The following is a 26,848-nucleotide window of genomic DNA, read 5'->3' as shown; positions in this document are numbered from 1 at the left end:
TTTGAGAACGGGCGAGTGAGCGAACACGAGGGAGGGGGAGCAGAGGGAGAGGCAGGAGCAGGCTCCCTGCTGACGCTTAACCGAGGCAGCCACCCAGCTACTCCTGCAGTTAGTTCTCCAATCTCATTGGCCCATACCATTTACAGTGTTTCTATGACGTCATTGTTTGGAATTTAGAGTTTCAATCCAGAAGATTTTATCATAATACTTATACAACTTTGTTTATATTGACTAATAAAATGGATGTTCTGAATCTTATATTTGCGTTTATTGTGAGCAAAGATGGTATGTGGGATTCTTTTTTATAAACTAAGAAATGTTAACCGTAAACAATCATTTCTTGAATACTTTCTTAGTAGCAGCGGTCACAGCAGCAAATCTTGAGATAGGGTCCACTGTGACAAATGACGAATTTCAGTTTTAACCCATTAGTGAACCCAGAGTCCAATGAACCTTTTGAAGTAAGAAATGTAAATTTCTTTTTATTTATTTTATTTTTTTAAAAGATTTTATTTATTTATTTGACAGAGAGAGACACAGCGAGAGAGGGAACACAAGCAGGGGGAGTGGGTGAGGGAGAAGCAGGCTTCCCACTGAGCAGGGAGCCTGATGCAGGGCTCGATCCAAGGACCCCGGGATCATGACCTGAGCCAAAGGCAGATGCTTAATGAATGAGCCACCCAGGTGCCCCAAGAAATGTAAATTTCTAACGACATTTTCTCAACATTTACCGGCTATATGCTAGCCGGTGTAGAAAACATGGATTTAACCTATAACCCCTGCCCAACAGATTCTCAAAGTTAATTTGTTAGACTGAGGGAGAAGGAGCATGATAAGGGTGTGAGGCATACCCTAAAGGAAAAAAACAAAAAAACCCAAAAAACAGAGTTAGGGAGGGGTGACACATTGCCGCAGGTTAATAAAATATTAGAGCTGTCCAAAGGACCCCAAATATCATGTAGCTATGTTCTAGGCTTTTTAGGAAGTTTCTTGGGAACAGTCTCTATATTTTTATCTTATTCGCGGCTTTATTCTCAACAACTAAAATGCTGTTTATCAGTTAGTAGGTGCTCCATAAATACTTGCTGAATGATTAGTGTGAAACTTCAGATCAGAGAGGGGAATTGATTTGATAAAGGTCACACAGCTGGTTTATGGCAGAGCTGGATCTAGAAACTAGTTTTGATTCTTCATTCTTTGTTTTATCAAATTTAAGAGGCGGCTCCTGGAAAATGAACAAGTACAGCAAACGAAGCCTTCCATATGCTGACCTTCTGTCTTCCACATAGCATTTCTTCTTCCTTTATGAAATACCACTAACCAGATCTATCAATTTAATGTCTGAAATGTGAGTCAGGAGAACAGAGTTCTATTCCTAGTTCCTCTATTCACTCACTCTCTTTGCCACTGAGGCAAATGACTTAACCTGTCCAAAGTCAGTTTCTTCTCCTGTCATGAAAGAGCTAAGCTCCCTTTCATTTCTCATGTCCTAGGAGTCTAGATTTCATGAAAGCTAATCAATGAGCTCACTCATGGACCATATCTCTGAACATCCTTATACCAGGGTTCTTGAAGTGTGGTCAGCATATCACCTTTATCAGAATTACCTGGAGTCCTTTAAAAATGCTGATCTTGCAACTGTTAAAAGAGTATAAATTAGATGCATAGTTGTTGATTAGGAGGGATTTCCACTAGGCCATCCTTTCCAATGCTTTTCACTTCAATAGTCATGGTACACATAAAAAGTGAGAATATTGGGACCCCTGGCTGGCTTAGCCAGAAGAGCATGCGTAAGTTCAAGCTCCATATTGGGGGTAGAGATTACTTAAATATATAAATAAAAACTTAAAAAAAGTAATAATATTTATGTGGTGTGGGGTAAGAAAGCTTAGACGGTCTCTTTGCTAATGCACTTTTCTCTGAGAAACTGCCAGAAGTGTGAGTGAGAAAAACAAGTTGCAGGAAATATTATATATGATCCATTTTCAAGACAATGCCAAAACTTTGTATATGTGTCTACATGAATATGTATTATGTATTTGTGTATGATCATGTATTATATTATGTGCATGTAGATATACAATGTTATAAGAATGTTGAAAGGATCATACTAGGTTGTTAAAGTAGGGGAAGAGAGAAGGGAAAACAAAGAATAAAGAGAAAGTGAGAACACCAGTATGTATGCTATGAATCCACTTATGCATTTATGTAAAATAATGTATTTGTGTATAAAGACATTTAAAAAATTAAAAATGCAGATCCAGGGCCCCTAGCTGAGATTCCTTAAAGCAGAATTTAAAAGATAGGAGATGTGCAGAGGTGGGTGTCTGCATCATTAACAAGAATTCCAAGCGATTCTGTAACAGTAAAGTCTTTGCATTAGGTGCTAATATCATTAGCTGTAAACACACCGTATTGGAAATTTCCATCCTGCAATGCAGGCTAAGCTGATACTCATTGTCTTGGAACATAGTAGATGCATAATAAATAGCTTCTGATTATTTGGGTCATTTGGAGGACAGGTGGAGGGAGTGAGGGCCAAAGTGGTGAGACAAGCGCATCAGGTGGGCAAGGGCAAGCTCAGGAGAGTGGAGGAAAAAAGCATATAACAACAATGGACTGGGCCCCCTTGCCATTTTCAGACATTTAATCAGTATTTGTTAGGCACTAAATACATGCAGGACACTTTTTCTAGCTCTTACATAATTCCCAAATAACTCTTTACAGATTCAAAGTTATTAAGTGATAGCACTGTCTCATCAGAACTGGGATTTGAACCCGACACATGTTTTGAGCACTAAGCTAATGAACCAGACACCAGGCAGCTGCTGAGGACAGGGTGGTGAATACAATAGTTAGCTCTTTTTCATATCTAGAATCTTGAAGCTCTGCCATAATTATCTCTGTCGTTACTTATTAGTTGACCGTCCTAGTCAGGTGCCTAGAAGCAGCTTCTTTGTCCTATATTTTAACTTGGATGCTGCCAAAGAGAGATTATAGTAAATGTGTTTTTTGTCATCATCCCTAGAGCTAGTGTTTTCACAGTGGGGAAGAAGTATCATTTCCCAGGTGACTTTGCATAGTGCAAGGTGTTCCGCCCCCCCCCCCCCCCCCCCCCCCCCCCCCCCCCGAAGACTAATTCTATTTTTTTTTTCCAAATCTTAGGCACCGACCAACTGAGAATTCTGGCTCTTCATTGCTTCATCTGTTAAGTGCTTTTCTGTTAGAGCAGAAAGATGAAAGTGGGTAAGGCGATGCCCTCTCATTAACTTCAGGGGTAGGGCAACAAATGGTACAAAAATTCTTTACACGTACCCATTTTTCTGTGATCTCATCCCTGGTGTTGGGGGCTGTTTAGGAAAAAAAAAATCAGAGGTGTATATTTTGTGCCCAAATGCCTTAAAGTAAAAACAACAACAACATCCTTTTATCACCCACTAACCACTAACATTAACTTGAGGACCTTGATTTCTGAATTCGTGGCACCCCTCACCCCAGCCCCATTCATTTCCGGAGAAGTAGCCATTTTGCAAATTCCGGAGAATGGGAGCAGGGGCTGGACCCTAATAGTGGATCTGCCCTCTTTCCCAAACCTCTGTGGAGCCGTTCCGGCTCGGTAACACGAGCCTGGTCTCCGTGATTTGTCGGTAACCTGGAGTCCGGGGACCGGAAGACCGGAGGCTGCGATTCCCAGGTGGGGTTGAGTGGGGTGTGTGTGCAGAACTCAATAGCGAGGTCAGGCCCCCTGGGGCGTTATCTTTGGAACCAGGTGCGGAGCTTCTCCAGCTGCCGGAGCCTCTCCAGCCCTGGGCTGGAAGCGTGGTTAAATAGCTGCTCCCTCCTCAGGTGTGCAGCCTACGTCTCAGGCTGCCTTCCCAACCTGGGGAAATGGGGTCAGTGTGTGTCTTTCATGCTCACGAAGTACCACCTCTTCCCCAAGTCACGTTCGATCACAGGGAGCCGATCTTACATAGATAGTAATGTAATTAAGTCCAGCGAAACGCATTCCTCATCAAGACGCGGAATCTCAGGCCCACGGAACGTAGGACGGGTCACCCCCGCTCCCCGCTCCCGGCTCCCTCCGCCTCTAGTCCCCACTCGGTCGTAGCCAAAGCCCGGAACGCTGGATCCAGGCCCGGAAGAACGGGACCGCGAACGGGAGCGGCGCCGCCGGCCGGGAGCCCGTGGCACCGGGCATGCTCAGTGGCGCGGCCGGCTAGGTGGCCCCGAGAGCTGCACCCGGATCTGCTCGGCGGCGGCGGCGGCGGCGACGTGAGCGCGCAGGGGGGCGGCGGCCTCGCCTCGTCTCCCTCTCTGCGCCTGGGTCCGGTGGGTGACGCCAAGCGCCGGAGAGATGTCGGATTTCGACAGTAACCCCTTTGCGGACCCGGATCTCAACAACCCTTTCAAGGTGAGCGTGTGGTCCCCAGCAGTCTCCCGCCGCCGCGACGCGTCGTTGTTTGTGAAAACGACAAGTTCCTTCGCGCCCACTGAGCCCGCCCCTCGGCTCCCCTCAGCCGCCTAGACTGGGGCTCGGGGCCGCCGCACCCCATTTGGGGGTCGCGCCGCGGCCCTCGCACCGCTCGTTTGGGGGTTGGAGTGGAACGTCTTCAGCTGCCTCTCCCGCCGCCCCCTCCGCACATTCCCGGCCGGGGAGGGTCGTGCCCTCGCCCGGGAGTGGGCCCGCGCGTCGGGAGGGTTCCTGGCCCGTCTCTCGGGAGCGAGGAGAGTAGAGCGCAGGGCAGGTGAAGTTGTCACTTGACAGGCGAGTGTGGCCGGCCGGGGCCGGGCGGGGGCCGGGAGGCGGCGGAGGGGCTCGCCTTCGGGTGGGGTTGTCATGGGGACCCGCGGCGGCGGCGAAGAGCTGCGTGGGGTGATGGCAGAGGTGTAGAAGAGAGGTGAGGGCGCCGAGTACGCTGCAATTAAAAAAAAAAAAAAAAAAAAGGTTGTGTTTTTATTTTTTAAACTTGTGTTGCTCCCACATACCACCAGCGGCGCTGCTATCCCCCCTCCCCCCATTTGATTCGGGTTGAGAGTACTGATATCAAAGCAGAAGTGAAAAATAAATAAACACACCTGGAAAACAATAGTGCACGTGGACGACCATCTTCTTACCTAACTGCTCTTAGTAAGGTGAACGACGGGATGTTTTCCAAGCTCCTAGTGCGTCACCAGTTCTCTGGGCTGTGTGAGGATAGCATTTCCTATATGAGCTGCTTTCCTTCTTGGAGTCAACCTTATCAACCCCAGCTTTGGAAGGGCTTGGCACAGAAACGGGCAAATGAGGAAGGAGGCTAAGATGTTTATGATCTGTGCTTAAACTAATGCAACATCTGAGTAAATACCTATTTAAAGAATAATAGTCTGTTTCCTAATGAGCTCAGCTGCTTACACGTGTAATTTGTTTCCAGCTGTTGGTCGAAGTTTATTAATTTTTTCTGGATATGTGCAATAGTAACTTTAATTTGTAGTCACACAAGTGTCACTTCTGCCTTGAGTTTACATCTCATTACTCCTGGTTTTGTCTCTTATGAATCCTGGAAGGGGGTGGCACCTGGCTGGCTCAGTCCGTGGAGCATGCTACTCTTGATCTTGGGGTTGTGAGTTCAAGCCCCACGTTGGGTGTAGAAATTACTTAAAAATAAAATCTTAAAAAAAGAATCCTGGAAGGGAAAAATATCCCTTTTTTTTTATTATTGGCTTTTTAATTTAATGGAGGATTATTATACTTAAATGATCCTGGTTATTGACAACTTGATTCACTGTGTAGGAATGTAGAATAGATTCAGTCTACTATTCCTTTGCTCCTAGTGTCCTTTAAGCAAATTCTGTGCAATCGGCCTGGAACTTTCAGGCTTTTATTGCTGATATGGTTGCACTTTAAGGAGAGTACTTTCCTCCCCTCCTCACCCCCTCCACCCATTTAGTATTTGGTATTCCATCATTCCGTGTTGTGGAAAATCAGATTATTCTTTAATCATAGACATTCTGAACACATATTTCATAACTTGCAGAATAGGTGTTATTTTTAAATATTTTGAAGGTATAATATTAAGAATCTGTTAGCTATTCCTAATTCAGATAATTTATTGATGTTATTTATTCAGCATCTAACAGTTTGGCTCTTTTCTATTTGGTCGTTCCATTTAATGGCTCATTTTGTATAGCTGATTCCCTTGTTAGGGCAAGACATTGTTTTCTTCTTAACCTGGACTGTTCTTTGGTGACATCTGATGTTGCCATGACACTTTGCTTTTCTGCCATACGTATGGTCGTTGTAGTAATTCTAAACCCAAAAGTGGCTTTATTTTTATTTTTAAAATTTTTTCCCAGAAGTAGTTTTAAAGATTTATTTATTTTTATTTTGGGGGGGGGAAGTATGAGGGGGGGAGGGAGAGGGAGAATCCTAAGCAGGTTCCACACTCAGTGGAGCCTGATGTGAGGCTCAATCCCACGACCCTGACATCATGACCTGAGCCGGCTCAAGAGTCAGCCGCCTAACTATGTGAGCCACCCAGGCTCCCCTCCAAAAGTAGTTTTAAATACTCATTTGTGGTGACATAAAATTATAAAACTTTTTTGTTGCTTATAAGGTGGATGCACTCAGAGGACAATGACTATTCAAGTCCAGAAATGTTTCAAGGGATGGATAATCTAGGCCTAAAGAAGATTTGGCTGTACACATGTTCCTGTTTATGGCCTTACCCTGTTTTTGGTGACTGTCACAGCACTGCATATCTGACTCTTTATCTTTCCATTTGTGTCCACCCGCCCTGCTTCTTATTTATTTATTTATTTAAATTTATTTACTTGACAGAGAGAGACAGTGAGAGAGGGAACACAAGCAGGGGGAGTGGGAGAGGGAGAAGCAGGCTTCCCGCGGGGCAGGGAGCCCGATGCGGGGCTCAATCCCAGGACCCTGGGATCAGGACCTGAGCCGAAGGCAGACGCCCAACGACTGAGCCACCCAGGCACCCACCTGCCCTGCTTCTTAAAGTGAAGCTTTATATCGACTGTATATTTTTTCTTCTTATGTATGATTTTTGAAATAGCATTTCTGATCCTCTCTACTTAAATATAAAAGTTCCTGGTTTTATCTTTTTTTTTTTTTTTTTTAAAGATTTTATTTATTTGGGGGAGAGAGAGTGAGCAAGCAGAGCAGGGGGAGGGAGGGGCAGAGGGAGAAGCCTGCTCCCCACTGAGCAGGCAGCCCGATGTGGGGCTCGATCCCAGGACCCTGACTTCATGACCTGAGCCGAAGGCAGACGCTTAACTGACTGAGCCACCCAGGCGCCCCTGGCTTTATCTTTTTGTTAACTTAGGATCATCTTTCTTTTCAGATCTGTTCTAATTTTCAGTATTGCAATATTAAAAAATTTCGTATTTTCAAAATATGATATTTCACATTTAGCAACCATCCTAATTTCTTCTTGGTTAAAAGCTATTTGATTTTGGGGCACCTGGGTGGCTCAGTCACTTAAGTGTCTGACTCTTGATTTGGGCTCAGGTCATGATCTCAGAGTTGGGAGATTGAGCCTGGCATTGGGCTCCACACCAAGTGTGGAGCCTGCTTAGGATTCTTTCTTCCCCTCTTCCTCTGTCCCTCCCCCACGCCCCTCTCTCCCTCTCTGAAAAAAACAAAAAAACAAAACCCCAAAACCATAAAACAAAACCTGTTAGATTTTTTGTTTTTTATTTAAATTCTATTTAGCATATAGTGTCATATTAGTTTCATTAGTAGAATTTCATGATTCATCACTTAAATAGAAGTGCCCTCCTTAATACCCATCCCCCTGCCCGCCTCCCCTCCAGCAGCCCTCAGTTTGTTTTCTATCGTTAAGACTCTATTTTGTGATTTGCTTGTCTCCTTCCCCCCATGTTAATCTGTTTATTTCTTAAATTCCACATGAGTGAAATCACATGGAATTTGTCTTTCTCTAACTTGTTTCACTTAGCATAATACACTGTAGCTCCATCCACATTGTTGCAAATGGCAACATTTTCATTTTTTGATGTCTGAGTGATATTCCATTGTATATATGCACCACAACTTCTTTATCCATTATTCAGTGAACATTTGGGCACTTTCCATAATTTGGCTATTGTTGATAATGCTGATACAAACATCAGGGTGCATATGTCCTTTCGAATCAGTATTTTTGGATCCTTTGGGTAAATACCTAGTAGTGCAATTGCTGGGTCGTAGGGTAGTTCTATTTTTAACTTTCTGAGGAACCTCCATGCTGTTTTCCAGAGTGGCTGCACCAGTTTGCATTCCCACCAACAGTGCTAGAGGGCTCCCCTTTCTCCATATCCTTTGCCAACACTTGTTGTTTCCTGTTAATTTTGCTAATTTTAGCCATTCTGCCTGGTGTGAGATGATACCTCGTAGTAGTTTTGATTTGTATTTCCCTGATGTTGAGTGACGGTGAGCATCTTTTCATATATCTGTTAGTCATCTGGACGTGTTCTTTGGAAAAATGTCTATTCATGACTTCTGCCAATTTCTTGACTGAATTTGTTTTTTTGGGTATTGAGTTTGATGAGTTCTTTATAGATTTTGGACACTAACCCTTTATCAGATATGTTATTTGTAAATATCTTCTCCCATTCTGAAGGTTGCCTTTTAGTTTTGTTGATTGTTTCTTTTGCTGTGCAGAAGCTTTTTATCTTGATGAAGTCCCAATAGTTCATTTTTGCTTTTGTTTCTCTTGCCTCCAGAGATGTATCTGGTGAGAAGTTGCTATAGCCGATGTCGAAGAGGTTGGCTGCCTGTGTTCTCCTCTAGGATTTTGATGATTCCTGTCTCACATTGAGGTCTTTCATCCATTTTGAATTTATTTTTGTGTGTGGTGTAAGAAAGTGGTCCAGTTTCATTCTTTTGCATGTAACTGTCCAATTTTCCCAACACTATTTGTTGAAGAGACTTTTTTCCATTGGACATTCTTTCCTGCTTTGTCGAAGGTTAGTTGACCATAGAGTTGAGGGTCCATTTCTGGGCTCTCTATACTGTTCCATTGATCTGTGTGTGTTTTTGTGCCAGTACCATACTGTCTTGATGATGACAGCTTTTTCATGTAACTTGAAGTCCAGAATTGTGATGCTTTCAGCTTTGCCTTTCTTTTTCAAGACTGCTTTGGCTATTTGGGGTCTTTTGTGGTTCCATTCAAATTTTAGGATTGTTAATTCTAGCTCTGTGGAAAATGCTGTGGGATTTTGATAGGGATTGCTTTGAATGTGTAGATTGCTTTGGGTATCCTAGGCATTCTAACAATAATTGTTCTTCCAGTCCATAAGCATGGGATGTTTTTCCATTTCTTTTTGTCCTCTTCAATTTCCTTCAGAAGTATTCCATAGTTTTCAGAGTACAGATCTTTTACCTCTTTGGTTAGGTTTATTCCTAGGTATCTTAGGGTTTGTTGTGCAGTTGTAAATGGATTGATTCCTTGATTTCTTTTTTTGCTGCTTCATTATTGGTGTATAGAAATGCCACAGATTTCTGTAAATTGATTTTATATCCTGAAACTTTAGTGAATTTGTGTATCAGTTATAGCAATTTTTTTGGTAGGGTCTTTTGGGTTTCCTACATAGAGAATCATGTCTTCTGTTAATGGTGAAAATTTGACTTCTTCCTTGCTGATTTGGATGCCTTTTATTGCTTTTTGTTGTTTGATTGCTGAGGCTAGGACTTCCAGTACTATGTTAAATAACAATTGTAAGAGTGGACATCCTTGTCTTGTTCCTGACCATAGAGGAAAAGCTGCCAGTCTTTCCCCATTGAGGATGATATTTGCTGTGGGCCTTTTGTATATGCCCTTTATGATGTTGAGGTATGTTCCATCTATCCCTGCTTTGTGGAGAGTTTTTATCAGGAAAGGATGCTGTATTTTGTCAAATGCTTTTTCTGTGCCTCTTGACAGGATCATATGGTTGTTACTCTTTCTTTTATTACTGCAGTGTTTCACGTTGATTTGTGAATATCAAGCACCCTTGCAACCCAGGAATAAATCCCATTTGATTGTGATAGATGATTCTTTTAATGTACTGTTGGATTCAATTTGCTAGTATTTTGTTGAGAATTTTTGCATTCATGTTCATCAGTGATACTGGCCTGTAATTCTCCTTTTTAGTTGTCTGGTTTTGGATTCAAGGTAATGCTGGCCTTGTAGAAGGAGTTTGGAAGTTTTCCTTCCATTTCTATTACTGGGAGCAGTTTGAGAAGAATAGGTATTAACTCTTCCTTAAATGTTTGGTAGAATTCCCTAGGAAGCTGTCTGGTCCTGGACTTTTGTTTGTTGGAGACACTGATTACTGATTCAATTTCTTTGCTGGTTATTGGTCTCTTAATTTTTCTGTTTCTTCCTGGCTCAGTTTATATATTTCTAAGAATTTATCCATTTCTTCCAGATAGCCCAGTTTATTGGCATATAATTTTTCATAATATTCTCTTATAATTTTTTTATTTCTGTGGTGTTGGTTGTGATCTCTATCATTTGTGGTTTTATTTTTTTTTTTTAAGATTTTATTTATAGATGAACCATGAGAGACTATGGACTCTGAGAAACAAACTGAGGGTTCTAGAGGGGAGAGGGGTGAGGGGATGGGTTAGCCTGATGATGGGTATTAAAGAGGGCACGTACTGCATGGAGCACTGGGTGTTATACGCAAACGATGAATTGTGGAACACTACATAAAAAACTAATGATGTAATGTATGGTGATTAACATAACATAATAAAAAATTTATTTTAGAGAGGGAGCATGAGCAGGGGGAGGGACAGAGGGAGAGGGAGAGAGAGAGAATCTGAAGCAGACTTCAGGCTGAGTGCTGAGCCTGACATGGGGCTCAGTCCCATGACCCTGAGATCATGACCTGAGCTGAAATCAGGAGTCGGATGCTTAACCGACTGAGCCACCCAGGTGCCCCATCGTGATTTTATTTATTTGGGTCCTTTCTCTCTTCTTTTTGATAAGTCTGGCTAGGGGTTTATCAATTTTATTTTCTAAGAACCAGCTCCTGGTTTCATTGATCTATTTTTTTGTTCTTTTGTTTATTTCTATATCATTTATTTCTGCTCTAATCTTTATTCCCTTTTTTCTGCTGGCTTTAGGCTTCATTTCTTTTTGTAGTTCCTGTAGGTATAAGGTTAGGTTGTATATTTGAGATTTTTCTTGCTTCTTGAGGTAGGCCTGTATTGCTACATAATTCTCTCTTATGACTGCTTTTGCTGCATCCCAAAGGTTTTGGACTGTCATGTTTTCATGTTCATTTGTTTCCATGTATTTTTTTTTTTTTATTCTTTAATTTCCTGGTTAATCTCATTCTTTAGTAGGATGTTCTTTAACCTCCATATATTGGTGGTCTTGCCAAATTTTTTCTTGTCGTTGACTTCAAATTTCATAGCATTGTGGTTGGAAAATATGCGTGGTATGATCTCAGTCTTTCTGTACTTGTTAAGGCCTGATTTGTGACCCGGTATGTGATCTATTCTGGAGAATGTCCCATGTGCACTTAGAATGTGTATTCTGCTTTAGGATGAAATGTTCTTAATATATCTGTTAAGTCCATCTGTTCCAGTGTATCATTCAAAGCCATTGTTTCCTTATTGATTTTCTGTTTACATGATCTGTTCATTGCTGTAAGTGGGGTGTTAAAATCCCCCACTATTATTATTATCAGTGAGTTCCTTTATGTTATTGTTTTATATATTTGGGTGTTCCCAAGTTGGGGGCATAAATATTCATAATTGTTAGATCTTATTATTGGTTAGACCCCTTTGTTATGATATAGTGCCCTTCTTCATCTCTTGTTACAGTCTTTGATTTAAAATCTAATTTATCTGATATAAGGATGGCTACTCCAGCTTTCTTTGACATCCATTAGCTTGATAAATGTTTCTCCATCAACTCACTTTCAATCTGCAGGTGTCTTTAGGTCTAAAATGAGTCTCTTGTAGGCAACATATAGTTGAGTCTTGTTTTTTATCCATTCTGATATCCTGTGTCTTTTGATCTGGAGCATTTAGTTCATTTACATTCAGAGTGATTACTGATAAGAATTTAGTGCCATTGTATTACCTGTTAAGTTGTTGTTTCTGGAGATTTTCTGTGTACCTTTCTAGTCTTTGTCGTTTTTGGTCTTTATCTTCCACTCAAAGAGTCCCCTTTAATATTTCTTGCAGGACTGGTTTAGTGGTCACAAACTCCTTTAGTTTTTGTTTGTCTGGGAAACACTTTTATCTCTCCTTCTATTCTGAATGACAACCTTGCTAGATAAAATATTTTGACTGCATATTTTTGCCATTCAGCACGTTGAATATATCCTGCCACTTTCTTCTGGCCTGCCGAGTTTCTGTGGAGAGATCTGCTAACCTTATCTGTCTTCCCTTGTAAGTTAGGGATTTCTTTTCTCTTACTGCTTTTAGGATTTTTTTTCTTTATTTCTATATTTTGCAAATTTAACTGATTTGTCTTGGTGTTGGCCTGCTTTTGTTAATTTTGATGGGAGTTCTCTCTGCCTCCTGGATTTGAATGTGTGTTTCCTTCCCCAGATTAGAGAAGTTTTCAGCTATAATTTCCTCAGTTAAACCTTCTGCCCCATTTTCCCTCTCTTCTTCTGGGACTCCTATGATATGAATATTACTATGCTTTATGGAGTCTCTAAGTTCCTTAAGTCTGCATTCATGATCTAATACTTTTCTTTCCTCTTCTTTTTCGCTTCATTATTTTCCATAATTTTATGTTCTGTATCACTTATTCATTCCTCTGCTTCTTCCATCCTCTGCGTCCTTCCATCCATTACATCCAATTGGTTTCATATTTCAGTTTATAGCGTTTTTTAGTTCAGCCTGACTAGTTTTTAGGTCTTCGGGTTCTGCAGTAAGGGACTCTCTGGTGTCTTCTATGCTTTTCTCAAGCCCACCTAGTATCCTTATGATTCTTGCTTTAAATTCTGGATCAAGGGGCACCTGGGTGGCTCAGTTGGTTAGGCATTTGACTTCAGCTCAGGTCATGATCTCGGGGTCCTGGGATTGAGCCCTGCACTGGGCTCTGCACTCAGCGGGTGGTGGGGGGTCTGCTTCTCCCTCTGCCCCTTCCCCCCACTTGTGCTTACACACTTTCTTTTTCTCTCAAATAAACAAAATCTAAAAAAAAAAAAAATTCTGGATTAGGCACGTTACTTATGTCTGTTTCAAGTAGATCCCTGGCTGTGACCTTTTCTTGTTCTGTGGGATTAATTCCTCTGTCTTGGCATTTTCTTCTCCACCTTCTTATGTGTGTTAGGAAAGCCTATTATGTTTCCTGTTCCTGAGAGTATTGACTTTGTAAAGAATAGGTCATGTACTGTTGAGGGCCTGGTGCTTCAGGAAGTGTCTCTGGTGTATGCTGTGTGCATTGTGCTGCTCTGTTTTGCTTGCTCTTTCCCTGAGGTCAGTCCTCTGCAGAGTTTCTCCTTGCCTGCAGTGGGGAGTATTTGGACGTTGGCCAGAGTGTGGCGAATTTTAACCAGGTATACTCTGGTCTGCTTGTTAAAAGAGACCTGATGCTATTTCCACTCGAGCTGAAGGTTTGCAGGACTCTATGGTCAGTAGATGTGTGTGTGTGTGTGTGTGTGTGTGTGTGTGTGTAGGGGGTGTTGTGCTGGTCTTCTGGGGGGGCCTGCTGTGTTGGTTCTCAGACATACTTGCCTGAGGAAAGCAGCACCTGCCAAGTGCACAGGGGCAGGGCTTGGTGTAAGTGGTTTATGCCACTCTTGGCACTGTGCTGCTCATTGAAGTTAGTTTATGCTGGGGGGCGGGGGAGAGTAATGGCGCCTGCCAACTTGTTTGTCTTCAGAGAGGCAAGCCACCTCTTTTAGATGTGCTCGAAGAAGGGGGAATCATCTCTCCCAGTGTGTCCTAGGGGATCCTCAGATCATTCTGTCTGCCCTGGGCTGTCTGCACTCCTTCTCCACAGGAACACTGCATCACTTGCTGGGCTCCACACCCGCCATGCCATGGACCTCTAAAATTCTAGTGGTTGAGCCCTGTGGTTGTAAAAACTCAAAAAAATCAGTCCCTCTCGTTTTCCCAGTCACTGGCTTTGGGGAAATGTCATCTTTGTGTTATCCCCTATGCACTCTCTCTCTCTCTTTTTCTCTCTCACCTCTCTCCATGACCAGGGTTCCCTCCCCTCCAAGGCACCCGTGATCCTCTTCTCCCCCAAATCATGTCTCGACATCTCCTACCTTCCATGATGTGGCCTTTTATCTCCCTCTTTTTGTGCAGTTTTGTTCTTAGAACAATTTCTTGGGTGTTCAGAATGATTTGATATTTATCTCGCTGAGTTCCAAGGACCAGGCAAGCCTGGGGTCCTCCTCCTACTCTGCCATCTTAGCTCCTCTGGGCTTTAGCATTTTTTTTTTTTTTTTAAGATTTTATTTATTTATTTGACAGAGAGAGACACAGTGAGAGAGGGAACACAAGCAGGGGGAGTGGGAGAGGGAGAAGCAGGCTTCCCGTGGAGCAGGGAGCCCAATGCAGGGCTTGATCCCAGGATCATGACCTGGGCCAAAGGCAGATGCCTAATGACTGAGCCACCCAGGTGCCCCTGGGCTTTAGCATTTTTAATGAATGATCAGGTCACCAGTTTATTATGAAGGCTACAATTCAGGAATGGCCCAACAGAGGAGATTCCTAGGGCAAGGCCTGAGTGGTGAACACCTGGCCTCCTGGCATGGCTGTCTCCCAATACCTCCACAGGTTCAACCCGGAAGCTCTCCAAACCCCATCTCCTAGGGTAGGCAGAGTGAACTAAATGATCAAAACCTAGTTGATTTCTATTGCTTTTTCAGTTCTTCAAGGTTTCTTTTCCTTCACTTTCCTTCCTTCACTGTTAGGAGCACTTTTGCCAGCATCTTCATTTGAGCTGTCATGAAAATAATTTCTGAGGATAATCTCCTTAGATAATGTAACTGTAATGGCTTACTTAATAATTTGCTGGATTCAGTTTTTTTTTTTTTTGAGCTCCTGCTTGATTCTAGTGGTTGTGATAGGCTAAGTGAAAGAGTTTTTGGAATTTGAATAGTTTTTATTGTGCATCAAGAAACTTGGAGTACCTGGAAATATGTAATAATCTGAAAAATAGATTATTATGTGAATGTTTCTGAGAATCCACTCTTGAGTTGTTATAATGTGGCTTTAAAGCTAGAGAGGAAAAAATAGTTTCCACATAGTCAACATTTATTATTTTATGTTGCTTGTTCTGTTCACTTATTTATTCAATAGATACTGAAGAAATATATACCCTTAAGGTTATTAATCTAACATGTAGTTAAAAATGCTTAGAAAGTAAAATAAAAATAAAGTAAAATAACCATCAGACATTAGTAATATAATATGGGTCTTATAAGTCAGTGTAAATGTATGAGTAAGTGCCAGAATGAGTGTAGTTTATTCAAAGGAGAGAAAAATTACTAAGTGGTAAGAAAACCTTCATACCTTTTAATATGTTTTAGCATATTAATATGCTTATTGATTGGATTGGAAAATTCATTTTGGAAATAACATTTTATGTAGTTTTTAAAAATGGAATCAAATTTTCATAGCTGGGAAAGGAAAATTTTTTTTTTTTTTTTTTAAAGATTTTATTTATTTATTTGTCAGAGAGAGACAGAGCACAAGCAGGGAGAGTGGCAGGCAGAGGGAGAAGCAGGCTCCCCGATGAGCAGGGAGCCCGATGTGGGACTCGATCCCAGGACCCTGGGATCATGACCTGAGCTGAAGGCAGCCGCTTAACCGACTGAGCCACCCAGGCTCCCCGAAAGGAAAATCTTATAATGGATTTATTCAGGTCTCATTCTGTGGATGAAAAAAAGCCCAGAGATAGGATGATTGCCAAATGTAAAATATCTTAATTTCTTCTTGATTAAAAACTATTTGATTTTCATTGCTAACCTGCTCATTATCTTATACCCAGGTGTGGGTGGTACAGAATTGGCACTAGAATATAAATCTTATTCCTAGTCTGTTACTGATGGCACTCTATTTGCTTGTTGTTTGCATTTCTGACACCAAATTCTTGTTTTGGGACTTTGTACTTTAGGCTCTCATACAGAGATAGCAGAGGGTAGTAACTAAAGGTTCTGCTCAAGAGTTTAAAAAAAAAAAAACCCTGCATTTGATCCTGGCTTTGTCACTAACTAGTTGTAAGACCTTGGAATGTTAACTTAGCCTCTCCATACATCTGTTTGCTCTTCTGTAAAATAGGATAATAGGACCTTCCCCATAGGGTTGTTAATCGGATTAGATGAACATATATTTAGGTTGTAATAAGTGCTCAATGCATGGTGGCTTTAATTAGATCATAATAAGTAGTATTAATAGTAATTCAAGAAATTGTATTTAATTACAGTTAACCATATTCTTAGCTTATTAATTTAGTGAAGTTCATGTTTTTTTTTTAATTGATGTATAGTTGACACAATGTTACATTAGTTTCGAGTGTACAACATAGTGATTCCACAAGTCTATGTTATACTATGCTCACCACAGGTGTAAGCTACCATCTTTCACCTTACACTATTATAATATGATTGATTACATTCCCTATCTTGTACTTCCCTAAGACTTACTCATTTCATAGAAGTTCATGTTCCTTTAGACTTTTCAAGAGTGCTAGTATTTGTTGGGCAGGTCATGGTTGAGGAATCAAGGCCAAACATAAGTGGTTTGCCCTAGGTCACCCTGCTAGACCTGACCCAGGTTGTCTGAATTTTAGTGCTTTGTCACTACAAAGGCTTCCTCCCTAATAACTCTGTTCTTTTATTTTGGGCCTCAAAAATTCTACTCTTTTAAAAATAATCTCTTAAAAATGGGCTACAATTCAACATTCTTTTTTATGATATCTAAGTTACAATAATACCAGTGGTATCCTAAGAGTTTAGCTGGAGTTGAAAATTGAAAACCTTGGGGCACTTGGGTGGCTCAATCGTTAAGCATCTGCCTTCAGCTTGGGTCATGATCCCAGGGTTCTGGGATCGAGCCCCACATCGGGCTCCTTGCTCGGTGGGAGGCCTGCTTCTCACTCTCCCACTCCCCCTGCTCTTGTGTTCCCTCTCTCGCTGTCTCTCTGTCGAAAAATAAATAAAATCTTAAAAAAAAAAAAATTGGAAACCTCATCATTAAAAATGACCCATAATTCAAGAATGTTATCTATTTTGTTTTCATTTACGGTTAGTTGATGTCACTCTTGCCTTACCCATTTAAAATTTGTGACTGGAGATTGGACAGCACTAGGAAAGAATTTTGAGGATTTCTTCTGTGATAGTCTAACATTGCAAACTTGAGTCATTTCTTTTCGGCTACATTCTGTCAAACAAGACACAAAGCCGGACCATATTCAAAAAGGAGTGGGAAGGATTAGATTGTACTCCTTGATGGGAGGAGCTATGTTCCTCCTGATATAGACCTAGGAACTGAAGAGCTATACCCAGCATAAAATGGTGAGGTAAGTACAGGATAACCCCAATAGACATTCCCATTCAAGTAGGGGAGGAATGGGAGACAGGTAGCAGTTGCTGGTCTGTGGCAAGTCTGAAATCCAGCCAGGCCCATTTGTCAGGGTCTCCTAACTGGGGCAGTGAGTGTTCCTTGAATAGGGCCAAGTTCTACCTGGAAGTCTTCCCCTAATCTATTATTTTCTTCTGGTTTTGGTTCCACCCTCTGGTAAGTCCTTTTTTACTGTAAGAAATGTTTGCAGCTGAGTAGCACTTTCAGTGTGTTTCTTACCCACTGGAAGTTGGGAGTCCAGAAGCTTCTTTTCATTTTGAAATCTCTGTTCCTTTTAGTCCAGTCTGGCCCATTTCTCTTAACAGTTTTTTTTTGTTAATTTTACCAGGGTTCAAACTATCCGTTAAAACACATCTGTAATTCATTTTGAGACCATCTTTTTTACTTAAGGTAGAGCGTCAGGGTGCTCTGCATCAGTACTATTAAGATATGTAGAAAACTTCTTGTCTAGCTTGAGCATCTCCTATGGCTCCTGAAAGCTCTCAGGCAGGTACAGTGGGAGGCTGTTAGTGTAGTGGGGTACCTCTTAGAGATGCTCCATGGCACAACTAGCATTTGAACATGATTTTATTTTGGTATCATGACTTTAACAATAATCATAATTGAGATGGTAATGCTAAAAATTTTGAAAGTAAACTTCTTTTGCTGATACTAAAAAGAGATTTTTTTGGCATACAATTAATATTTAGTAGTGCTGAAATGCAGATACAGGAAATTTATAGGGGGTTTTCTTAATATGAATCACTGGAGAGATATAGTTCCTGAAAAATATATATTGGATTAATGAAACTAGTGATGAGTTCCTAAAGATGAATCTACAGTATTCTGTTCTTGTCCAACCCTCAGGTATTGTCTTCAATTCCAAGTGTGTATTTAAAGAGTGGTTGGAACAAAATAGGATGTGCCCAAAGAAGTGAGAATGGCCATGGGTCTGGAATCAGGTCCTAGGAAGAATAATTTAAGCTTAAATTACTCAATGGATTTAGTCTACAGGAGGCTAAAGGGAAGTATGAGATATTCAGATACTTGAAGGATCCTTGCTGGGCTGAATAAACCTGTTTTTGCTTCAGAAAAAAAAAATTAAGGCTAATTGGCAGAGTTTACATGAAGGTAGATTTTGTTCTAAAGTAAAGATTTTTTTGAGAAAGAGTGAGAGAGAGAGAGAGGAGCAGGGGGAGGGGCAGAAGAGAGAAGCAGACCCCCGCTGAGCAGGGAGCTGGAAGGGGGGGGCTCTGTCCCGAGACTCCGGGATCATGACCTGAGCAGATGTTTAACCGACTGAGCCACCCAGGTGCCCCTAACATAAAGATTTTTAAAGATGTATTAGAATAGCCTGATGACGCTTTCTTTGGTATGGAGTTCCCCAGCAGTTGAAGGTATTCAAGCAGAATTTGGATGATGTACCAGAGATGCTAAAGTAGAGATTTTTGTGTCTCAAGTTTTTTTTTTTTTTTTTTTTTACTTTGAAACCATATAATTGTTGCATTTTTGTACCTGTATGGACCATTTTGTGAATGCACAAATTCTCTCCTGTTGTAATCTATTAGATATTGGGATTGCATCTGATCATATAAGCTAGAGAGGAGGCTTTATATTTTAGGAGCCTGCTATGCTCTGAGCCTCAGAGTCAGCTGAGGAAGCAGCCCTGAGTGGTTGCTTACATGATAGATGATCGTTTCCTTTGTTGTGTGACTCTTACCATGCTGTCCTCACTTGACTAATCTTAGCAAAGTTACTTGGCCCAAGGAAAGTCCTTCTCTGAGATGATCAGGAGCAGTTAGGATTGCTTGGTGGAAAATTTTGCTCCAGCAGTAACAGTGATAGTTAAGTGAGCTATCTTTCTCAGGAACTTGAACTGAAAGCACAGAGAAAAAGTCCTGTAGTTACAGTGGAAATAACCATGGAAAGATAAGGGGAAAGAGCCAAATTATCTAATCACAAAATACTGGAGTAGTAATTGACCAGGGCTTTTGAGGGTCATTTTCTATAATTCTTGTTTCTTATTAGAGCTGCTCTTGAACTACATGTTGAGGAATTCTAGTCTTTGAAACCTGGCACCAAGATATGTATCTTTAAAATATCCTCCCTTCCCTCAGCATTTGAGGTGACTTGAGTCTGTTTCAACCAGAATTGCCAAAAGGTAGTTGGGAAGTAACATTTTCTTGACAAAACCATGATAGAATTAAACCTGTATTTAGATCAAATATAGATCTAAATGAAAGAATACAGGTCTACATGATATAATTAAACCTGTGCTTAGTTTTTGGTGATAAGGTAATGAAAATCCAAACACAAGGAGATGTTTTTAAATCACAAGAGGGAAATTTCCCAACTTTCAATAGGTGAAGGAACTAAAAGATGATGTGTAGGGGGGCCTGGGTGCTCAGTCGGTTAAGCGCCTGCCTTCGGCTCAGGTCATAATCCCAGGGTCTTGGGATCAAGCCCTGCGTTGGGCTCCCTGCTTAGCGGGGAGTCTGCTTCTCCCTCTCCCTCTCCCTCTCCCCCGGCTTGTGCTCTTTCTCTCTCACTCGCACTCTCTCTCAAATAAACAAATAAACCAAAAAAAGATGATGTGTAGAGGTTGGTTGGATTTGACATTGTACAGAGTCCCCTCACCACTTTTATAACATTTCATTTGTTTCTACTGAGACAGCCTGTACTGCCCTATAGCTTTTGCCTTCACATTGTAGAAAGTGTTGGAGGCCTGTGTTCCCCTTCCTTGTGCAAGAACTGCCGCAAGAACTCTTTGTAAACCTGTACAGAGAGCAATCCAGTAATCTCCCTGGCATTTGGTTTTGAGTGCTTTTAAGAATTAGTAATGCCAGTTCATTATTTGATGGGCTTTTGGGTAGTTGCCACCCTTCAACTATGATGAATAATGCTGCTGTAAACATTTGTGTACAACTTTTTGTTTGACACTTGTTTTAAATTGAGTATGTACCTAGGAGCGGAATTGCTGGGTCATATGGTAACTATGTTGAGTCATTTGAAGAACTGCCAGACTGTTTTCCACAACGGGTGCACCATTGTATATTGGAACCAGCAGCATATGAGGATTCTGCTTTATCTACATTCTCGTCAACACTTATTATCTGTTTATGATTCTAGCCATCCTAGTGGATTTGGAATATCTTGTGGTTTTGATTTGCATTCCTCTGATGGCTGTATCGTGTTAACTTATTTTTATGTGCTTACTGGTCATTGTATATCTTCTTTGGAGAAATATCTATTCAGATCCTTTGCCTATTTTTAAATTGGGTTTTTTGTCTTTTTTATTACTGAATTGTAAGAGATTTTTATACATTCTCGATACAAGTCTTTTACCCAAGTACAGTTGAGCCTTGAAGAACAATGTTTGAACTACATGGGTTCACTTATTTTCAGTAAATACAGTATATTACTGTAAATGTGTTTACTCATCCATATGATTTTCTTTTCTCTAACTTTATTGTAAGACTATAGTATATAACATATAACATACACAATATGTATTAGTTTTTGGGGTGTCAAAAGTTATACTGACTTTCTGTTGCCCCTGGGGGGGGGGTCAGCCCCCCTAAGCTCCTGCATTGTTCAAGTGTCAACTATATATGATTTGTAGATACTTTCTCCTATTTTGTCAATTATCTTTTTACTTTCTTGTTAATGTCCTTTGAAGCACAAAAGTTACAAATTTTGATTCAGTCTGAATTATATTTATTTTGTGGTTTGTGTTTTGATGTTGTGTCTAAGAATCCTTTGCCAAATCTGAGGTAATGAAGATTTACCCTTATGTTTTTTTCCTAAAGTTTTATAGTTTTAGCTCTTAAATTTGTGTTTGTGATTCTTTTTGAGTTAATTTTTGCATATGGTGTGAAGTAAGGTTGAACTTCATTCTTTTGAAAATGTGGGTATCCAGTTGTTCTAATACCATTTGTTGAGCAGATTATTCTTTTCCCGTGGAATAATCTTGGCACCCTCTTCAAAAATTTCTGTATTCTTTCTTAATCTTTCTTCTTGCAAAAGAAATACTTTTATCTAAAAAAGCCCTTATACTTTATGCAAAATGGCTCCTAAGTACCTGAGTGCCCTACAGTATATATATTAGCTTGCCTACCTTCCAAAGTTGCCAGAGCTAGTGTTGCAATTGCTTGTAAATCTGTGCTTGCATCAGTACTTTTAGAATGCAGTTACGAACACATTGTCAGTATTACCAACTTGATACTTTTCCTTTTTTTACATATATTTTACAGAATATAGATGAATTACTGAATTTATTTTTGCAGATAAGCAGAAATATTAGAGCCTCTTTACTAAAGCAAGGAATGTATATGGTAAAATGCGTTTTGAGTATTGGTGAGATTAAATTAGGAAGAAAGGATTTGTGATAGTTATACACTGATAGTTTTAACTTGATAATAGAAGAAAAAAATCAGACATTTGAATGCAAGTGATTTAGTTTATGTAGCTGTTAAAAGTTTTTGCTTCACAAACAGTCAAAACAACGCATAGTGTAGAGACAATATATGTAGAACAAATACTGGAAGTTTTTGCTTTCTCAAAGAGATACAAGCAGTGTCGGAGTCATATATGTGCTATTGGTAGCCATTTTAACTATGGCTATCTTTTTTTTTTTTTTTTTTAAGATTTATATATTTTAGAGCAAGAGCAAGCATGAGTTGGGGGAGGGGCAGAGGGAGAGACTCTTCAAGTAGACTTCACACTGAGTGTAGGGCTGGATCCCATGACCTATGACATCATGACCTGAGCTGAAACCGGGAGTCAGACCCTCAACCACCTGAGCCACCCAGGTGCCCCTTCCTATGACTATCTTCTAATGGTGGTTAGAATCCTCATGTGGTGATTTGAAATACATATGGAAAGTGGTGAGAAATGGAAGTAGGAGGTGATAGGAAAAGAGCATCAGGAATAATGTTAGAGATGGCCAAGGGCTGGTATAGTAGTATAATTTTACCACCATTTAGCAATTTTACTAAAGCTTTTGAGGCTTGTCTTAGGTGGATTTAGTCAGTCTTGTGGTTTTATTTATGGCGTAGCATGCTTAATTTTTGGCATCTCAAATAGTCATAGATTTTAGTGAATTGCTTACAAGTCAGTGGTGTATTGTAAAAATGCAAATTAATGTATTTCCCAAGGTTAAAAGAAGTGTATTGCATACTTCTATTTGATTAAAAAAATTTCTTATGGAAATGTTTGTATTTGTGTCTCAGGGGAACTGAATCACCATTTAGCATTGAGTTCATAAGAAAATGTTCTATGAAGTACATATATTACAGAGAGGCATTTCTTTGTTCTTAACCTGGTATTAGGGGCATTAGAGGAAGGAGTAAATGAAATTTGTGGAGGTTTGTCCTCACTTGTTGAGGGGAGGAGGTAAAAGGGTGGCTCTGGAACCAGGCTGTCTAGATTTGCTTCTCTACATCTTTCTTGAGTGACCTTAGGCAAATTACTGAATTTTTCTGCCTTCGATATTGGTTGTTTTTTTTATATTTCTTATAGGAATATTTCTTTTGAATCAAGGCAAAGATGGGAGGCTCTTAAAATAACAGAGGAAATAATGGTGCAAGATTATCTTTGGTTACAGCATGTGATTATTCTTCTTTTATTTTATCCCTAAATTGCTTATGTTTTCTCAGATGAATTTTTATTAACTTTTAAACTTTTTGGTTTTAACAGAAATAGTAACAAAAACAAAAACATACAGATTACTGGTTGTATTACAAAGCTTAGGCATTTTAGAGACTGTTATAGATCAGAATGTGAACTGAGGGTAATAAGGAAAGGTCATTGTACTTTTATGACTTAAATTTTGTTTAAATGTTGGAAAGTTGTGCACTTGGTTGCTTAATGTTGATGATTTTTGGAAAGGACATCTGTTTTTTTGTTTTTTATTACATTAGGGACTAATAGTTTTGAAAGTTTATGATTCCTTTTTGAAGTCATGGGAAGCTAGCAGGAGATGAATCCCTGGTGTCACAGTTCGAACTCCGAACATTTTCCTGCCTTGGCTATATTGTTGTACAGAATGCCTGGCTTTGGTGGTGCTTTGATTTTAAGTACTGGCCTGGGTACTTGTACTTGATTTTAAGTACTCTTGTTAACCACGAAGTTAACGAGTAATTTATTTAGCCAGGTTTTGTTTCATAAGATAGTGTTCTATGAAGTATACACTTATTCTCAGGTGGAAAAATTACGTTTAAAAGTTCACTGCCCATAATGTGACAAAAAAAAACCCCAAAACCCTAAGACCTTTTAAAATTTGTTCATAGGTTTTTGGTTGTCATGTTTAGTGGTAAATTGTTCTGGTAATTTCAGTATTTAGTATGTTAAAGGATAATGATCAAAAATTCATTAATCTTGAAGAACTACTGAGTGTGATAAAACAGCCTTTTCTGTACAAAAATCTAACAGTTCACTGAAAATGAGGGATTATTTATGTGGGAAGACTGCTGTTCTCTGATCTCTAGGGTTTCATTTCAGTGATTTATTCATTAGTGGTCAAAGGTGATTGAACTTGCAGGTCATTGACAGACATCTGACCAATTATTTTCCTGTTCTTCATGATTACCTTTTTTCTTCTTATGTCTCTAGATTTCAGTGCATTAATACTAGGGCACATAGCTGTATTAGCTACCCAGTTTCTCAAATATCAGAAGAAATTTTGGTGATTTACTATAATAGGAAATTCTGGTGTCATTTTGGTCCCTGATAGCTAATACCCCCGCCCTCTCCATCCTGACTTCATACCTAATGAGTATTTCTCTTTAATGAGTGATGTGGTATTTAGATTTTGAAGACTTAGAGATTTATAGCTGGCTGGCAACATTTATTCTAAGAAATACTACATCTGATTATCTTTTTAAAAAACAGCTTTGAGATATGCATATATTGCACAGTTCACCCAATTAAAGTATACAGTTTAGTGGTTTTTAGTATATTTGCAGTTGTGCAGTCATCACCATCAACTTTAGAAACTTTTCATCACCACAAAAAGAAACCCCATTAGCAGCAGTCATTCCCCAATTTCCCCCAATTCCTCTAGCCCTAGGCAGCCACTAATATGCTTTCTGGGGATTTCTTATAAATGGAATCATGCGCTATGTAGTCTTTGATTGGCAGCTTTTACAGAGCATAATGTAAGGTTCATGCATATTGTAGCATGTATCAGGACTTCATTTCTTTTTATTGCCAAATAATTTTATTGCATGGATATACATTTTTTTTTGTCAGTTGATATAAATTGGGGTTATTTTCACTTTTTGGCTGTTAGGAATAGTGCTGCTATGAATATTTGTGTACAGATTTTTGTGTGGGCCCATTGTCTTCATTCCCTTGGATGTATACCTAGGAGTGGAACTGCTAGGTACTTTGGTAACTTCCAAAATGACTGTACCATTTTACATTCCCACCAGCAGATTAGTTTTTTCATACCCTTGCCAACACTTGTCTCTGTCTTCTTGTTTGTAGCCAGTAGTAGGTGTGAAGTGGTATCTCATTAAATCTGCTTGGTGTGATGGCTTCAGTTATTTTAATTTACTAAGTACTGATTTGGGTTCACAGAATTTAGTATGTGAGTTGCTTTTAGGTTTGAGTAAGACAGTCAGGACTTGTAATGAAAATGGAAACCAGGTTTTAAAAGTCATGATTTACTGCATAGTTTCTAGTGATTATTAAGCACTTCTTTCGATATGTTATAAAAGGTTTGTTAAATACATGTTGTTTTAGTGTCTTGCTGAGATTTTTAATGGCTTCTTATAGTTTCTTTGGTTTTTTAAAAATAATTGGGGCATTTAGAAATAAGTAATTCTCCAGGTAAGTGAAATTCTCAGTATTTATTAAATTCATGTGATTATAGTAGCTCTGAGAAGTACAAAGTAGGATAAAAAAAATTTAAGTCTCTGAAGGTAGGGCCTCTCATAGCCTCTAGCTTGGGACTTTTATTTAATCAAGTTGCCTAGTCTAGTGTATAATATTGATTGGGTTAAGTAGAGCTATTGAAGAGTATTTTAATTAAGTTTTGTGGAGCAATGCCATGTTTAATTCAGCCTTTTTCCTTTGAGGAGATAGTGTTTTAAACATAAATTTGTTTTCTTTATTACATTTTTTCCTAAGAACTCAGTCTTAGGGATCAGATTTGAATTTGAATCCTACCATGTCAACTTATTAGCTATATGACTTTGGCTAAATTACTTTAAACATGTGTGAGGTAGTATTGTTAGCAGTGAAGGAAAGGATATAGAATTAAGTAATACGGCTGTTCTGAGGATTACATGACATAATTAAATAGTCTAGTATTGTGCTAAAATAGATGAATTCTCTTTTTCTCCTTGAATCCGTCTTTGCTTTAGCCTTTAGTTTCTCACAGACATGCTTGATAGAATTAGAAATATGCATTTACTTCTAAATGTTTTTAATATTCAAATTATTGTCTTCTAGCATCTCATGTAAAAAGGTGTGAGTTAAGTGAAAAAGTGTAGTAAAAGTCTGCTACTGTGTTATATGAAGACAGTGGATTGGGAAGCTGCTGATCAGGTCTCTTGTCATTTTTTTTTTTTTAAGATTTTATTTATTTATTTGAAAGAAAGAGAGCGAGCGAGCGTGCACGTGAGAGCACAAGCAGCAGAAGGAGAGGGAGAAGCAGGCTCCCTGCTGAGCAGAGAGCCTGATGCGGGACTTGATCCCCTTACCAACTGAGCCACCCAGGCACCCCTCTTGTCATCTTTTGCAATTTTGAAAAACTTACAGGAAACTCAGCTTTAAATCTGAGTTTGTTGTTTTCCCTTTGGCTAACACAATTGAATTTGTCCAAATGGATGAAAGTGAAATTATAAGCCAATCTTGAATAAATTGCACTGCTTCACTCAAAACTGTCCAGTGGATGGGTACTTGGGTAGCTCAGGTTAAGCATCCAGCTCTTGATTCCAGCTCAGGTCATGATCTTAGGGTCATGAGAGAGAGTCCCCCATCTAGCTCCCCACTCAGCAGGGAATCTCTTTCTCTCCCTCTGCCCCTCCCCCCACTGGCATGCTCTCTTGTGCTCTCTCTCTAAAATAAATAAATCTTAAAAAAAATTGTCCAGTAGAAGTATAATTTGTGCTAAGTATGTAATTTAAAATTACCTAGTAGACATATGGGAAGAAACCAGGTGAAATTAATTTTAATATTTTATTTTACCCCGTATATATAAAATATCTTTTCAACACATAATCACCGTAAAAATCATTAATGAGATATTGTACATTGGTTTGTGCTGAATCTTTGAAATCAGAAATATGGTGTGTTCTGTACTTTCAACATACT

At 39.8% G+C, this 26,848-nt stretch overlaps 1 protein-coding gene across 1 annotated transcript in view; it reads left to right on the top strand.

Moving 5' to 3' along the window:
* Positions 1-4,235: 4,235 nt before the first annotated feature.
* Positions 4,236-26,848, top strand: part of SCAMP1 (secretory carrier membrane protein 1) — a 123,557-nt gene continuing 100,944 nt past the window's right edge. Inside the window, exon 1 of the mRNA XM_032404141.1 lies at positions 4,236-4,411. Within this exon, the coding sequence (XP_032260032.1) occupies positions 4,355-4,411 (57 nt within the window). The 5' untranslated portion in view covers positions 4,236-4,354. The remainder of the gene's footprint in view (positions 4,412-26,848) is intronic.

Source organism: Phoca vitulina, unplaced genomic scaffold, assembly GCF_004348235.1.
Source record: "Phoca vitulina isolate PV1807 unplaced genomic scaffold, GSC_HSeal_1.0 scaffold6, whole genome shotgun sequence".
Lineage (NCBI taxonomy): Eukaryota > Metazoa > Chordata > Mammalia > Carnivora > Phocidae > Phoca > Phoca vitulina.
Note: the sequence above shows the minus strand (reverse complement) of the source record. Positions and strands in the feature narration are given on the sequence as shown.